This window comes from Scyliorhinus canicula, chromosome 5 (assembly GCF_902713615.1).
Source record: "Scyliorhinus canicula chromosome 5, sScyCan1.1, whole genome shotgun sequence".
NCBI lineage: Eukaryota > Metazoa > Chordata > Chondrichthyes > Carcharhiniformes > Scyliorhinidae > Scyliorhinus > Scyliorhinus canicula.
The window spans coordinates 187,442,598-187,460,885 of NC_052150.1; the positions used below are offsets into that span (position 1 = coordinate 187,442,598).

General features: G+C 43.6%; 1 protein-coding gene across 9 annotated transcripts in view; it reads right to left on the reverse strand.

Annotated features, from left to right (window-relative positions):
- znf438 (zinc finger protein 438) overlaps nt 1–18,288 on the reverse strand; it is a 341,546-nt gene that overhangs the window by 151,900 nt on the left and 171,358 nt on the right. For all 9 annotated transcript variants that reach the window (XR_005460779.1, XM_038798254.1, XM_038798252.1 and 6 more), the window contains one exon: nt 15,374–15,462. Coding sequence is in view for 8 of the 9 variants with exons in the window: in XM_038798254.1 (XP_038654182.1) it covers nt 15,374–15,462 (89 nt within the window). In the remaining variant the exon portion in view is untranslated. The remainder of the gene's footprint in view (nt 1–15,373; nt 15,463–18,288) is intronic.

Here is an 18,288-nt window from a genome sequence, read left to right on the forward strand (position 1 = left end):
GTTGGGATATTGGACAAGAGCAGGTGACTTGGAATAACTCAATTGTTCTTCAAGCTGGCACCCTCAAATGGGCTGAATGGCCACCTTTTGGGCTGTAATATTTTATGATTCGAATTGCCCTCCTCATTCTTCCTACCAAAATTAACCACCTGATCTTTATTTATATGAGTTAGCTGGTTTTGCACAGTGGGCTAAACAGCTGGCTTGTAATGTAGAACAATACCATCAGCGCGGGTTCAATTCCCGTACCAGCCTCCTTGAACAGGCGCCGGAATGTGGCGACTAGGGGCTTTTCACAGTAACTTCATTGAAGCCTACTTGTGACAATAAGCTCTTATTATTATTAAAAGTGAATTGGTTATTGATCCACACACTAAACAAACCTGTTCATGTTTTAAGTATTTTGGTTGTCCTTCAAATCGTGAATACCCCCACCCCCCCAACAATCACACATGTGCAAAAATTTCAACACCTCACATTAATTTCTCAAGTCCAAATCACTTTGCACATGGTAAAAGAAAGCGGTCCCAGTGAAAGACCACTTCATAATTTCTAACAGTCTGAGAAATTTTCCTGAACTCTGACATTGTTTTCTGGCCATTTTTCAACCTATTCATAGAATCATAGAATTTACAGTGCAGAAGGAGGCCATTCGGCCCATCGAGTCTACACCAGCCCTTACAAAGACCCTACTGAAGCCCACGTATCTACCCTATCACCGTAGCCCAGTAACCCCCACTTAGCATTTTTTGGACACCAAGAGCAATTTAGCATGGCCAATCCACCTAACCCACACAACCGGAGCATCCGGAGGAAACCCACGCTGACACGGGGAGAACGTGCAGACAGTGACCCAGCCGGGAATCGAACCTGGGACCCTGGAACTGTGAAGCAACTGTGCTAACCACTACACGACCGTGGTTACTCACTCCACATGCCCTGACCTTGGTTTATGTTTCAGCTACGGCTTTGTGGATAGCACACTCGGCTGAGTCAGAAGGTTGTGGGTCCGAATCCCATTCCAAGATATGAGCATGACAATCCAGGCCGACACTCCGGTGCAGGACTGAGGGAGTGCTGCACTGAAACAACTGCTGTCTTTCGATGAGAAGTTAAACTGTGGCCCTGTTGCTCTCTTATAGATTCTACAACACTATTTTGAAGAAGGGCAACTGGTTGCCCCAGTGTCCTGGCTAATATTTATCCCTTGATCAACAGCGACTTGCCAAGACTCCTTCAGTTGCACCTTCCAAACCCACAATCTTTGCCACTTGGAAGGACAAGAGTAGCAGATAAATTGGAACATCACCATCTGTATGTTCACACCCACAATCATAGAATAACTACAGTGCAGAGAGAGGCTATTCACCCCATTGAGTCTGCACTGGCTCTCTAAAAAGCATTCTACCTAGTCTTAGTCTCCTGCATCATCGTAACCTTGCACATTATTTATTTTCAGATACCAATCCAATTCCCTTTTGAATACCACGCTCGAACTTGCCTTCGCCATCCTCTCAGAAAGTTGGTTCTAGACTCGATCCATCCTCTGGGATAAAATAATTTATCCTCGCGCCATCCTGACTTGAAACCGAAATCATAGAATCTCTTATAGTGAAGGAGACCATTCGACCCATCAAATTTGCACCGACCCTTCGAAAGAGCACCCTACCCAGCCTATTCTAGCTCCTGCTTCTCATGTTCTTAAAATAGAACGTATTGCCTCTGCTATCCTCTCCATACTTAATTTGATTAACTAAAAGTACAATCTATCTGGATCTGGGGATTTGTTCTCCATACGTTTGGCTCATATAGTTGTTTGGTAGTACAGAACTGCAGGTTTGCTTGGAGGAGGAGTTTGGGCTGGAGAGAGGGAACGTCTTTAGATACTTGCAGGTGAGGGATTTTGTACGCAGACTGGTGCCGTCCTTCCCATGTCTCCTGCCGAAGGGGAGGCAGGACAGGGTAGTTTCTAGGGGAGAGGTGGGAGAGGGTAAAGTTTCAGACGTCTACAAGAAGCTAATGAGTGCTGAATATACGCAGACCAAGGACCTGAAGCTTAAGTGGGAGCTGGAGGACGGTATTTGAGCAGAAGCCCTGAGCAGAGTAAACACGACCGCAACATGCGCCAGGCTCAGCCTGATCCAGTTTAAGATCGTGCAGATCATCATGCAGATGATCAGATTCTTCGGGCTGGGTGCAAGTGTGCTAGATGCACCGGAGGGCAGGCTAACTATGTACACATGTTCTGGTCGTGCCCTAAACTCAGGGGGTATTGGCAGGGATTCGCAGATGTTATGTCCCGGGTATTGAAAACTAGGGTGGTAATGAGCCCGGAGATGGCAATCTTTGGGGTTTCGGAGGACCTGGGAGTCCAGGAAGAGAGAGAGGCCGCCGTTCTGGCCTTTGCTTCCCTGGTAGCCCGGCGACGAATACTGTCAGCATGTAGGGACTTAAAACCCCCGACGGCTGAGGTATGGCTAACGAACATGGTGAGCTTTCTTAGCCTAGAGAAAGTCAAGTTCGCCTTGAGAGGTTTGCTACTAGGGTTCGCCCGAATTTGTAATTTGTGTCTTGACTTTTTTTTGTACTGTACAATGTCACTTTTTCTATATGCCTAAAATACCTCAATAAAATTGTCTGTTTAAAAAAAGAACTGCAGGTTTTCTGGAAAAAAGAGACAGATCAAAGCTTTGTCTCAGACAAATTAGTACACTGTGCATGAATATCAGTACAAGGGGAAAACAATAAATTATATTGCATGAGAAGAGAATGCTGATTGGTTTGCAAGTGGACTCTGATTAGTAGAGGCATTGCTCTGAAGAATCCACTAGTTGATGGTGGCTGACAGATAAGTGACAAGAATTGTTTGATATTTAAACCAGGCAGCTTGATCCTGATTGGTCATGGCATTGCCCCGTGGAATGAATCAGCAAATGGCTGTCATTTATTTTGTTTAGCTGAAACAGGTGCAATGTGTGCACATGTTCTTTCCGTCTGGCCTAGTGTATTAATCAATGTAGCTTCCAGCTCATCCTTTGGCTCCCAGCTCTTTTCCTTCCATCATAAGTTTGTAACATCCCTTTTACTGTTGTGGTTTTCTCTTTTGTTAGCCTCTTCAGAGAAACTGAACAAAGTATCACTTTAGTCACCCTGCCCTTTCTGTATTATCCCCTATTAGCTTAGCTTGCACATCCCTGTGGCCCTATTCCTACCTTGCATATGCCTATAGATCACTTTTAACAATTTTATTTCACATCTCCTTCTTACAATAACTTTTCTGATTTTATCCTCCCCTCTATTTACCCATTTCACGTCACTATTGGTTAGTGTGCAATTTTGTAATGGAATGTACTTCTTCTAAATACTATCCGTCTCTTTACATATTGCTCACTATTGTTTCAACTCTTTCAATATTTATCTCAATTAGATCGATCCTTGCCCTCCCATTTTTTTTTAACCTAATCTATAGCTTTGCTCTCTATATCTGTTTCTCTCATGCATTATCTAAAACTAGGTTATGCAGCAATCTACATGGGTGGCACAGTGACTAGCACTGCTGCCTCACAGCATCAGGGACCCAACTTCGATTCCGGCCTTGGACAACTGTGTGAAGCTTTCCTCCAGGTGCTCCAGTTTCCTTCCACAGTCCAAAGTTCTGCAGGTTAGGTGCATTGCCCATGCTAAATTGCCCCTTAATGTCAAAAGATTAGGCAGAGTTGCAGGGATAGTGGGGCCTAACTAGGGTGTTCGTGGGGCAGCACTGCTGCCTCACGGCGCCGAGGACCCAGGTTCGATCCCAGCCCCGGGTCACTGTCCGTTTGGAGTTTGCACATTCTCCCCGTGTGCGCGTGGGTCTCACCCCCACAACTCAAAGATGTGTAGGGTAGGTGGATTGGCCATGCTAAATTTTTTTTTCATAAATTTAGAATACCCAATTCATTTTATCCAATTAAGGGGCAATTTAGCGTGTTCAATCTACCTACCCTGCACATCTTTGGGTTGTGGGGGCGAAACCCATGCAAACACGGGGAGAATGTGCAAACTCCACACGGACAGTGACCCAGAGCCGGGATCGAACCTGGGACCTCGACGCCATGAGGCAGCAGGGCTAACCCACTACGCTGCCCCTGGCCATGCTAAATTGCCCTTTAACTGGAAAACAAATTTTAAAAATAAGTAGGGTACTCTTTCAGAGGGTTGGTGCAGACTCAATGAGCCTAATGGCCTCCTGCTGCACTGTCGGGATTCTATGATTCCCTACACCTTTGATGTTCTACCATGTTTACCTCATTATCTGATCTGGTTAATTTCCCCATTACCAAGTCGAGTAGTGTTTTATCTGTTACATAGAACATACAGTGCAGAAGGAGGCCATTTGGCCCAACGAGTCTGCACTGACCCATTTAAGCCCTCACTTCCACCTATCCCCGTAACCCCTCCTATCCTTTTTGGTCACTAAGGGCAATTTATCATGGCCAATCTACCTAACCTGCAAGTCTTGGGCTGTGGGAGGAAACCGGAGCACCCGGAGGAAACCCACGCAGGCACAGGGAGAAGGTGCAGACTCCGCACAGACAGTGACCCAGCGGGGAATCGAACCTGGGACCCTGGCGCTGTGAAGCCACAGTGCTAGCCACTTGCACTACCGTGCTGCCCGGGTTATGGATAGATGAGGTGTTAATTTAAACAGCACTGATTTCTCCTCTCATCACCCGTCCGCAAACAAAGACATTTTTGATTTTATAAGCGGTGGAGTTTTTCCCAACCAGTCAGTTTTGGTGTGATCCAATTTCCATTAGTAACCCTACAGCAAACTTGGGTTCGGATGAACTCAAAAAAGGTTCCTTTTTTCACATCCACTGAAAATGTGGGAGGAGAGTTGCAACATTGCCTCCTTTGCATTCATACAGTAAAAGAGGGCTAGAGAGAAGAAAGGTTTGCAGTGCGAGACAACAGATAAAATAAATATTGTTTTACTTGGGTTCTGGAGGCCAGAATCAAAGTCCAATGAGGTATTCCTTCACAGAGGTAAACAAGCTGAAAACCGATGCTGAATAATTCACTTTTCTCATGGTGTTGACCTCAGATGATGAGGTAGGCATGTAGAGATGAATCAGTCTTGTAGACGATAGCACAGAATTTCCAACAGAAGCAATGGGAGTGGACTCAGGTGCCCGTCCTGGGCCAGAGTTCCATGTCAGTGATATAGCTAGTTAGATGGTATAAAGATATACTGGCAATGGAGGGAGTCCAGAGAAGGTTCTCTAGGTTAATACTGGGTATGGAAGGATTTTCTTATGAGGAGAGGTTGGGCAGATTGGGTCTGTATCATTGGAGTATAGAAAATTGAGAGGTGACCTTATAGAGACATATAGGATTCTCAGGGGGCTTGACAGGGTAGATGCTGAGAGGTTATTTCTCCTTGTGGGGGAGTCTAGGACCAGCGGGCATAGTCTCAGAGTTAAGGGGCTCCTATTTAAGAAAGAGATGAGGAGGAATTTCTTCTCTTAGAGGGTAGTGAATATGTGGAATTCTTCACCACAGACAGGTATAGTGGCTGGGTTGGTATGTTTGTTCAAGGCTGAGATAGATCTCAATCAGTAAGGGAATCAAGGATTGTGGAATTAGGACAGGAAAGTGGATCTGAGGATTATCACCTCAAATCAGTCATGATCTCATTCAATGGCAGAGCAGACTCGAAGATCTGAATGGCCTACTTCTACTCTTATGTCTTATGGTCTAATGGTGGTTACAGTTCCACAAAACAATATCACTGGTTCAACAAGCAAGAGGCCCATGTCACAGAATTCCCACCTCTCCATGCTGGCTTTGACAAGGGATGGATTTTGATTTGTTTATTGTCACGTGTACTGAGCTACAGTGAAAAGTATTTTTCACTGTAAGGATGTGCATCCTTCGTCTCTTTCCCGGAGATTGCTGAATGTCGCAACCATTAAGAATTGAAAGGAAGATTGCGGAGTCCTTCGTCTTGGTAGACAAACAGACTCCTGCTCTTTCAGAAGTTTGGTGCAGACTCAATGAGCCAAATGGCCTCCTTCTGCACTGTAGGGATTCTATGATTCTCTACATCCTTGATGTTCTCCCTTGCTTACCTTATTATCTGATCTGGTTCATATCCCCATTACCAAGTCTAGTAGTGTTTTATCTGTTGTGGATAGATGAGGTGTTAATTTAAACAGCACTGATTTCTCCTCTCACCACCCATCCGCAAACAAAGGTATTTTTGATTTCATAAGCGGTGGCATCTTTCCCAACCCCTCGATTTTGGTGTGAACCAATTTCTATTCGGAACCCCCAACTCTCTGAAAGAGCACCCTACTTGTTTTTTTCCCAGTTAAGGGGCATTTTAGCATGACCAATCCATGTTGGTCAGCCTGGGTTATGAAATCCAGATGGCCTTTGTATAGCTCTCTTTGAATTTGGTCTGTGCAGCCCATAATGTGTCATTAATGGCTCTTCAGGGATAACGATGGGAGAGTTTCTCCGATACGGTCGTCAGGTAGCTTCTTTGGTCACAGACATAGATGTAACCATTTTAGGTCGTTGTTGAGTCCTAAATTCTTTTTGGACACAACCATGAGCATACCTCTATATATGCTTTATTTTTAAAATGTACAGGGTGAGGTTTTAGTCCCTCATACACCACTATTAAAGCTTCTTATAAAGTGGGTAGAAAGTTGTCTTGTGGAACCTTTAAAAACTCGATCGGCATCTCGCCTTTCAATCCTTCTCCTCACCAGTTTGAATGTTTCTGTATTCTTTCCTTTACCTCAATCAGTGTGGATTCCCTTTTTATGAAATGGAATCAAACAAATCACTGATCTGTTCTTTGTAAGTAATCTTAATACATTCAAATTAAAACATTAATTAAAAATATAAGTCTCACATTCCACTCATAAACTTGCACACCAAGTGCAATGTACCCAACTGGTGCATTTAATTTTTTTCAATTTAATTGACTAATAATTTTAAAAACTCCATCCTGACCTATCCAAACATGAAAAACATTCGAGTGACCAGACTGGGTTAATTAAAAAAAGTACATCAAACATTTAAAGTTCTTGAAAAAATAGTAGTTGATTAGAAGCGGTCAAAAAAAAAATCACAACTCAACTGTTTTCCAATGAAGAGGTTGGTTAAAATCATTCTTTGTTTTTTTTCCTAGGAGACAGTATCACAACTCGTTGAACTTTTCCATCTGCGTTTTTTTTTACATCATTGTCAAATAAAAATTGCTTAAATGAGAACCCAGGGACAAATCGTGATTCTGCTTCCATTTTGTAAAGCAGTGGGCTAGAACACTGCTAGTGTGAGGAATGCACTGATAAAAAAATCCAGTCAGATTCAAATCCCAGGCAGTGCTCAATTTGTAGGAGTGTCATAATTTGCCTCGAGGACACTGAGGCAAGATATGTTGCGGCGGGGGGGGGGGGGGGGGGGGGGGGGGGGGGGGCAGAGAAATTTCTGGTTGCTACCAAACAGTTCTGAATGAATGTTATAGGCGAAGAGAGCATCAAGCTCACCTTTGATGGCCAGATAACTGATTAATAAACCAAAGCTCACCATCCAACATCACTTCCAATAAAATATGTATATGGGGTCTGGACAAGAGGGTTGTCTCAGCGCACCGAACGGACGTCACAAGAGATGCAGGTTTCTCAAAAGGGGTGGTATGGTGGGAAGGGGAACCAGATAAGGGAATTCTGATTATAAGAGGAGATATAGAGCCGTGCGTTTTCATCTCAATTGATGGAATTGTATTCTCTTCAGGCCGAGGTTGTCCAATCTCAAGTCAAATTTCCTGTGTCTGCTGGCACTTACCACAAAATTGCCCCATATTCAGCATGGGTTACCATGAAATTAATAGCCCCAGAGATCCCATTGAATAGCTGGTGCAGGAGATGGCAAATTTCACACTGATGGAGCAAAAAGTGCTTTTCGCAGATTGACAGCAGTGGGGTGATCAAGTGTGATGTTGAGACAGAGTAAAGGGTGATAGATCAGACACAGAATATTTAAGATTGGGTGCAGAAAATGGCAAATGTAAAATTCCTTAACATCACAACAGAAGGAAGAAAACATTGTTTTGCTGCTTAAAAAGAAACAATGGCTTGGCTGCCTTCAACACCACAGCAACTGAAATATTGACTGATCAGCTCAAAATGCACAGAAGTGAATACCAAAAGCATGGGGATGATTTAACCCCTCTTTTCATTCCCCGGTTTCAAGAGGCGTACAAGGTTCTTGCCCCAGGCAGGCAAGGATTGATGCCATAATTCAGACTCTGATACCAACATAACTTGCAGGTGTGTTTCCGATACCCAGTGTCAGTCTTCATGAGAACACAAAGTGGTAAGGAGCAGAAGGCCCAGAAAAGGAACATGCGAGAGATTTTAACGCCCTTCGAACTTGTTCCACCATTCACTTGCATTGTTGCACCTCAGCTTCATTTACCTTCCTTGTCCCATATCCTTTTGGCATTATTCCCAAAAAAATCTATCCACTTCAGTCCTGAAAATTTCAACCTGCCAGCAGCCATAGACTACTGTGAAGGAAATGTAGTCAGGATCCAGACTTCCATGTCCCTCGTGAGAAAGATTGCCCCTTGATTTTACTCCAACTAAATGATCCAGCTCCAATCTTAGATCATGTTCTAGATTTCCCCACCAGCAGAAATAACTTCTCTGGATTTGCCGCATCAAGTACCTTTATTGTTTGAGCATCTCAATTAGATCAGCCCTCAAAACAATACTTCAGATGGGTTCTGATCAAGGCACTATACAGCTTTTGAATTCCAAATCCCTTAAGGTGAAGGCCAACATTCTGGCATCCTTTTTGAGGATCAAGGGGGAACGGTAATTTTTGATGGTGTCCTTGTGGGTCAGGAGGAACAGGCATGCTCTTCTGGGCCCCACAAGGAAACCTTGGGCTTATGTACCCCCAGAGTTCCCCACCTGCTCCCTTGATGGCAATCCTGCTCCATTGTACTTACCTGACCGTCGGGGACAAGTCACATTATTCCTGTCCTCTGGCCTCTCTCTGGGTTCAGACAGGCTAAAGGCCTGGTGAGCGCAAGGAGTTAAAAATTACTGAGCCTTCCGACGGCAAGCCTGCCACCCGCCCCTGTTCTCTTGCCTGGAGGGAGTTAAAATTGGGGCTCATCGTATTTCTGCCCTACTTAATGTAATATCTTTTTGGGGAAAATAGAATAACCTGAACATTTCATCGCACTGTATAGCTTTGTATCACCAAGAACAACTTTTTTAGCTTCCACTAAACAGAGAATGAACTTTCCAGATTAATACTATCCAAGCAACTCAAGACCACTTACAGGTTTAAGCTATTTACAAGGTTACTGCAATGGGTAAATGTTTACATGGGAGTGAACAGAATTCAGATTAACCACTTACACATGCACAACGTGCACGACATTCTAGACTGTTATGCCAAACACATGCACAGGTCACTGAGGTTTCTTCAACAGTTGTTACTAGGCACCCATTCCTCCAGTTCCTGAATTTCCTCAGCTGGCTTGGCAGCCCCCAAATCTGTTCAGACAGATGCACAATACAACTGTCACGAAAATGCCTCCTGTGCAAATGAGCTGCACGCCTAGCAGATCAGATTTGCTACTTTTGAGTTATCAGTTTACTCAGTAGAATTCTGAGTCATACAAGGAGAAATGTAAACAGAAAAAACAGCTGCTCTGTCAAGGTAGCAGTTTTCAGAGTCAGTGTTAATGAACTGATTTAATTTGCATCTTCTTACCAAGGGGCCAGATTTGCATCTTTTCTCAACTGGATTGAATTTGAATTGAAAGGCTATGAATGGGGCATAGCTACGTATTTAATGGAGACCAAAGTTCTTGCAGCAACTCCCACTGCCTGGGACACAGATGTCATTATCATGCAACCTGCACACTTCAGTTTACAGGCACCAATTTCCTTAATTTATCTCTCCCCCTTCCCCTATTTCAACAGAAATCAAAGCAGTATTCCAAGAAATGTCTGTATGCCGACAACAGAAACTGCACAAAACAAAACCAGCAAAACACAAGCAAAATTATTACCTCAGTACCGCAGCCAAAGATTTAAATCTGTCTCCCATCAACTCCAAAACAAATTTAACTGATCCACTGGAAATATCAGTATATTCCAGAGGCCACCCAACAATACAAGCAGCAGCAGAGACCAACAGGGCCTATATTTACAGATCACAAAGTTTTTATAATTGCAGGGCCTTTTCCATACAGATTATTACAAAAAAGAGGCAAGGCACTGTTACTTTGAAAATGTAGACAATGGTACAAGCACAGAGTTTACGTCAGATTGTCAGCACTTCCTCAGCGGTGAAGAAAATCACTCCGAGGCTACTGCTGTTAATAATTTTCATGGCTGGACAAGCAATCGACACAACTTTAGCTTCTCCGTTGGGCAAATCATATTTTAACAGCAAAATGCACGATTGTAGGCGCAGACTTAAAAATACTCCTTTTTTGCAGTTTTTTTTAGAAGAATTAGTCATCTAGCAATAATGGCAAGAATTTGACCCCAAAGATATACATAGTCTAACAAAAGGTTAAGAATTGCAAATGAGGAAAATTAACAAAACGTACTTCATCACTCATATTCACATGGGGAAGGGGTAGTGCCAGAGAACTGCAGCATTACAAATGTTACACCCCTGTTTAAAAAAGGGGAAGGGGGCAGCACGGTGACAGTGGTTAGCACTGCTGCATCACGGCACCGAGGTTCAATCCAGGCCCTGGGTCTCTGTCCGTGCGGAGTTTGCACATTCTCCCCGTGTCTGTGTGGGTTCTGCCCCCACAACCGAATGATGTGCAGGGTAGGTGGATTGGCCATGCTAAATTGTTCCTTAATTGGAAAAAATGAATTGGATACTCTAAATTTATGTTATTTAAAAGGGGAAGGGATAAGCCTGGCAACTACATGGTGGCACAGTGGTTAGCACTAATGCTGCACAGTGCCAGCATTTTGGGTTTAATTCTAGCCTTGGGTGACTGACTGTATGGAGGTGACACTTTCTCCCAGTGTCTACGTGGGTTTCCTCCGGGTGCTCCGGTTCCCTTCCATAGTCCAAAGATGCGTAGGTTAGGTGGATTGGCCATGCTAAATTGTCCCTCTGTGGCTAATAGGTTAGGTGGGGTTACAGGAGGGGGTGGTCTTGGTAGGGTGCTCCTTCAGTATGTCGGTGTAGACTTGCTGGGCCAAATGGCCTTCTTCAGCACTGGAGGGATTTCATGATTCTATTATACGATTCTACAGGTCATTCAGCTGAATGTGGGGAAACGTTGCGACAATAATTTGCGACAAAAGTAATTAGCATTTGAAAAAAAAGAGCATGGGCTACTAAATGAGAACCCAGTCCTGATAATTTGAGAGGTAAATCCTGTTTAACTAACTTGATTTGGGTCTTTGGTGCAGTAATGGATTGTTGAGGGCATTATGGTTGAGGTTATGTATATGCACTTTCATAAATGCATAATCACAGGGTGGCACAATGGCGCAGTGGTTAGCACTGCTGCCTCATGGCACCGAGGGCCCGGGTTCGATCGCAGCCCCCGGGTCACTGCCCGTGTCGAGTTTGCTCGTTCTCCCTGTGTCTGTGTGTTCTCACCCCCACAACCCAAAGATGTGCAGGGGAGGTTGATTGACCATGCTAAATTGCCCCGTAATTGGAAAAAATTTAATTGGGTACTTTAAATTTATTTTTAAAACTGCATTGATCATGAGGCAGGGAACGTTATTGCCAATCTCCTCCTGCCATTAACGCTTCTGTTTTGTTATCTACACATTTTTGTTGTAATCTCTCCTAGCTCTCACCAATCACTGACCTTCTAATCTGCTCCAGCTGTTACAATATATAATCCAACACATTCCTACCTCTTTGACTCTGAAGACATCACATGGACTAGAAATGTGAACACTATTTTCTCTCCCTACAGATGCCATCACACCTGCTGAGTTTTTCCAGTATTTTCTGTTCTCTTTTCAGATTCCAACATCTGCAGTATTTCACTTTAATTTTAGTGACCATTCTTTCCTACCCTAGAGGCCGCAGTTTGATGTGGTGGAAGCCTCGAATTTTCAAGAAACCAGAGTGCCACACTGACATGTATGTAACTGCTGGTAGGGCCATACAGGCAGGTCGATAGATAACAGATAGACTAAAGGTTGTGAACCTGGACTTCTGAGAGGTTGCAACTGAAGCTGCCTACCTGCCCATGTCAAATTAAGTCTGTTCTTGACTGTGGAGTTTCACAATCTGCTGGATGCAAGGCACAATCACATTCGGCACGGTGGGACAATGGTTAGCACTGCACCTCACCGCCAGGGACCCGGACTCTATTTGGATCTTGGGTGATTATCTGTGTGGAGTTTGCACATTCTCCCCGTGTCTGCATGGGTTTCCTCCGGGTGCTCCAGTTTTTTCCCCCCACAGTCCAAAGATGTGCAGGTAGGTGGATGGCCATGCTAAATTGTCCCTTAGTGCCTAACGGTTATATGGGGTGACAGGGTTACAGGGATAGGCGGGGGAGTGGACTCTTTCAGAAGGTCGATACAGACTCGATGGGCCAAATGGCCCTCCTGATCTATAGGAATTCTATGGATTTCAATTGATATCAAATAGCTTACTCTGAACAGACATAAATGATGATGGCACAATGTTCAGCACCATTCGCAATTTCTCCGATACTGAATGTCCAAATACAGCAAGACCTGGACAATATCCAGGCTTTAGCTAACAAATATCAAGTAACATTCTTGCCACACAAGCGCTAGAAAATGACCATCGCCAACAAACGCATGCAGATACCTGGGAACCCCACCACCTGCATCACTCACCATCCTGACTTGGAAATACATCATGGGATGATCTAACCATCACCCCTTGATATTCAATGGCATTACCTTCGCTGAATCCCCCACTATCGACATCCTGGAGGTTACCATTGACCAGAAACTGAACTGGGCTAGCCATATTTTCTTTTTTAATTTTAGAGTACCCAATTATTTTTTTCCAATTAAGGGGCAATTTAGCATGGCCAATCCACCTAACCTGCACATCTTTGGGCTGTGGGGGTGAAATCCACACAGACACGGGGAGAATTTGCAAACTCCACACGGTCAGTGACCCAGGGCCGGGATTCGAATCCGGGTCCTCAGCGCCATAGCCCCAGTGCTAACCACTGCGCCATAGGCGGCCCATGGACTAGCCATATTAATAATGTGACTACAAAAGCAGGTCGAAGGCTAGGAATCCTGCTGCAATTAACTCACCTCCTGACTACCCAAAGCCTGTCTGCCATCTACAAGGCACAAGTCAGAAGTTGAATGACATACTCGCCACTTTCCTGGATGAGTGCAGCTCTAACACTCAATAAATTCAACACCGTCCAGGTCAAAGCAGTCGGCTTGCCAGCTCTTCCACAAACATTCAATCCCTCCACCATTGACGAACAGTGGCAGCAGTGTGTGCCATCTATAAGATGCACTGCAGGAACACACTAAGGTTCCTGAGGCAGCACCTTCCAAACCCACAGCCATTACCATCCAGACGGACAAGAGCAGCAGACACCTGGGAACCCCACCACCTGCGTCACTCACCATCCTGATTTGGAAATACATCATCATTCCGTCACATCGTTCCTTCACAATCACTGGGTCAAAATCCTGGAATTCCCTCTCTAACAGCACAGAGGGTGTACCTACACCTCAGGAACTGCATCGGTTCAAGAAGGCTCACCACCACCTACTTGAGGGCAACTGGGGATGGGTAATAAATGCTGGCCTAGTCAGCGATACACACATCCCATAAATGAATTTTAAAAATTGGAAGAAATGGATCTCTGATGTGCCACTAGGCCCACGAGACTTTAACTTGCAATATGTTTCCTTCAACCAACACTAACAAAAGCAAATTATTACTTGACATGGATTTTATGGGTGGGCAATAAGCTGTAGAACTAAAAGGATTTTTATTGGTTCAATTAACCTTTTATTTGAACAAAAGAAATGAGGAAACTTATAGTGAGTCACTGTGATAATTGCAATGCTCACAGGATTGTTTCTATTCCTGTGCAACCTGCACTGACACTGTCAGAGAAACAGTGAACCTGGAATGATGTCAGATTACAGGAAATCAAAATCTCCTGCAGGGAAAGAGATTATGAATGACAATCTAAACAGCAGCATTCAGCTATTCCATAGCTGGTTTATAATTCCTGCGCTAAACTTGCATTACCATATAAACATCTATGCAGACGTTACCAACACAAAGAGCATAATCTTTTTAACAAATAAAATTTTGAGTGATCAAAGAAGCAACATGCAAAGCATGCTCATATTATTAAAACACACTCGTTCAAACAGTTAGCAAATTTAACGACAATTTGGCCATGATAAACTTCAATTTAAAATTGATCCAAAGTTGCTGATACAGCTCATTACACAATAAACGCTCAAGGGCTGTACAGGGCGGCACGGTGGCACAGTGGTTAGCACTGCTGTCTGCGGCTCGGAGGACCTGGATTTGATCCCGGCCCTGGGTCACTGTCCACGTGATGTTTGCACATTTTCCCTGTGTCTGCGAGGGTTTCACCCCCACAACCCAAAGATGTGCAGGGTGGGTGGATTGACCACGCTAAATTACCCCTCGATTGAAAGCAAACTAATAGGGTACTTTTTTAAACTTTCATAGGCTGTATTATACTTCACTGGTACAGGCACTTGCCATTGGCTGGCCATCTCTCCACATTTAAAGATGTTATAGCTGTCCCCTCTCTGGGACATTGATATCACATATGCATCAGGCATTTTGTAACTTGGAAAGATCCAATTCCTACTGTGCCATCTCCTCTGTTGCATATGTGTAATGAGTATTATTTGTGAACACTTTCGGGCAATGGAAAAGCTACAGGTTCTATGAAGACCCATAATACTCCAGTTTGCTCTTTGTTAACTTAGCAGGAGCAATGATGCGATGCTAGAATTAGTCTCATCTTTCTAAGTTAGGAAGGAAAATTAATCTGCAGTGCTGGCTTCTAAATGCTGTCTGGCAACCTATGCTAAAAGTACACAGTTGGATGTCATATGAAGACAGGACTAAACTTGGCTGTAACAGTCACTCTGCTCAAATTAGTGCCACATATTACATGTGCTAGCCCACAGAAAGATACAGATCTGGAGGGCTGCATGAATCAATCTCCTCCAGAGAGAGGAAATGAGGGACTTAAAATTAACATTAAAAGGAAAATAAATACCAATTTAAGTTTAAATTGATTTTTTTTGGCTGCATTGCTCCTAGTATTTCAAGATTTCTTAATACTAACTTTGTCTCATTTTGAAGAATCTCTCTTTGGTCAGTCACAGCTGCAGAATCTTCACTTAGGTCATCTTCATGCACCTTATACTTTCCATCCTGCATCAGGAACACAGATAATGTTGCAGGTTAGACATATGGATGGGGGTGGGGTGGAGAAAGAGAAAGTAAGCAATCAATGTTGTGCTTTAGCACAGTGTTAGAATCAAAGGTTTGAGACAAATGTAGAGACTATCATGGTTACCAAGGGGCTGCAATGCTGAGCAAACGCCAGGCATAACAACGAGAAAAATGTTGCACAACATGCTTTTCAATAATTAATGAAGCAATCAAACCACCCACTCTTCATGACTTTTCCTTTCTTAAAAAAAACCCTCCCATTTCTGACATTTTTTAAATTCAAAATTACCTGAAAAGGCTGATAGCGAGAGAGAGAGGAAGAGATAAAGCAAAGGAGACAAAGGAAACATTACATGCAATGACTTTTGTTATTGTACACAAACGCAAGAGTAATTTTGCACAAAGCAAGGTCCCACATGCAACAACGAAATGAATGGCCAGTTAATCTGATTTTTGTTTCGACGGATAGGGTAATGTTAGTCATGATTACCAGAACTGCCTGCTCTACTTCAATTATTGCATGGTATTTTTCATGCTCAATGAGAATACCAACACAGAAAAACAGGAGCTTGGTTGGCCTCACCTGCAGGACAGTATTTTCAACAGTGCAGCACTTCCTCAGTACTACACCAAAATAAAGACTATCCTGCAGTGGAGTTTAAATCAACAATGTTTTAAATCTGAGGGGAGTCATCAATAAGGACTTGGATTTCAGAGGCAGCTATTTGTGGTATCTTGGTTATTGCAAACTCACATAGCTTTTCAGCATGCTGAAGCACAACAGGATAATGCAAAACTAATACAAATTATTGATGAGGCTTCAATTAGAATGTGTACACATCAGTGTAGACTTGATGGGCTGAATGGCCTCCTTCTGCACTGTAAATTCTACGATTCTATGATAAGAAGCTTTTGTAAAGAGGGATAAGCTTTTTCTAGCTGTGCCCCAGCTTCTTGGCAATTCTTCCGCATGTCCACCTTTTAACAGAAACCAGGTCCTTGAATTCCTGCATCGAGTTCTCTCTATCCAAACCCCAAATATATTGATGCCAGTCAAAATAGCTTCTTCTGATGAAGTTCACAGACTCTACAGCAATTGCACAATCATTCATTCGAGATATTCCCACTGCACTTATAACCCAGTCAGTCACTGGGGCTTCACAACAGGTGCCCATTCAGTTGTCACCGCAGTGGTCTTCAGTCCAGACAAGCCTTCTGACAGTGCAACAGCTGGGGAATTCCTCTGCACTCACGAGCCAGACATGCTAGAAGATTTTGTTAAGCAGGCTCAGTGGGAGCAATGCAGCAGGAGGAAGTAAAATAGCTCTCTGGCCATTAGGTTGCTGCTCCCCCAATACCACATGCTGGTCCTGACAAGTAAATTGTGATGATTCACCCAGAATCTTAGCCCGGATTCCAGGTCCAAAATAGCTGGGTTTGCAATAGTGCAGCCGATGATGCAGAGTGATGGTTTGTTTTGGGTTACCAGTTCTGCTGGTAGGCAGTTTTCCCTGGCCTTTGTGGCATGCACATGGAGCACTTTTTGATTCAAGAATCCAGAGATAACATTGCACCTGCAGATTTCTTCTTCCCCAATAAACAGAATTTTTCTTTTACAAGCGCTGACAGCAAAGTTCCTCAGGCAATATCTTCCAAACCCATTATCATTACTATCTTAAAGGACAAGGCCAGCAGATTCCTGGGATCACTGCCACCTGGAGGTTCCCTTCTACATCGCTTACCATCCTGACTTTTCCTTCATTGTTGCGGAGTCAAAATCCTTGGAATTCCCTCCCCAACGGCATTGTAGGTATACCTACACCTCAGGGACTGTACCTGTTCAAGACGGCAACTCACTATCACCTTCTCAAGGGCAACTAGGGATGGGCAATAAATGCTAACCTAACCAGTGACGCTCACATCCCGAAAATAAATTTTTTAAAAATACCATTCACCCTGGTAGAGGCTTTGGCTATTCACCTTTACACTGAACCCCCTTGAATGTTGAAGAGGTGCCCTACACTCTTCCACCATACTTCATCCAACATAATATCAAAGATTAGAATTTATGAAACTGGGTATGAAGGAGCGAGGATTGTCTTAATGTTCAGGAATAGTGCAACTTCAAACCTTCCCTTTAGTGTGCTGCTGTAAATGCAATCTTATTTAAATCCTTGGCAAAATCTGCTCAGCCAAGGGAAAAAAACTGAGATGAGGCACACAAATGCAAAATTTCTGGCACAACCTGCTGTGCAAAAAAACCTGGTGAGTTCTCATGCATTATGTCCTTCCCGTCCTAACTGTGCCCAGCAAAGAATATCATAGCATTAATTTTGAGAGCTCGGAACTAAACGAGCCGCCTTCCATTGCATCCTTTTGTCTCGTGTTATTTTCACTCCTCTGGCAACTGAATATCCCTCCATTCCTGATTCAATCAATGACCTGATACATTTGATAATCATTCAAAGGAATGCGTGTTCTGTCGCAACCCAATTGTTGGAAGTACTTCAACCCAACCCTCCAGCCCTTCTAAGATACTATTCAAAGATGATCAGGGGAATTCACCAGAGTGCGCTGAGCAATATTTATCCCTCAATAAAAAACAATAAAACATCATTAGCTGTTTGATGATTATAGGGCTTGGCTGTACACAAACTGACCATCATATTTCCTCCCGAAAGACGTGCTTGTTAGGTGAATTGGACATTCTGAATTCTCTCTCTGTGTACCCGAACAGGCGTTATTGTGTGGCGACTAGGGGCATTTCACAGTAACTTCATTGCAGAGTTAATGCAAGCCTACTAA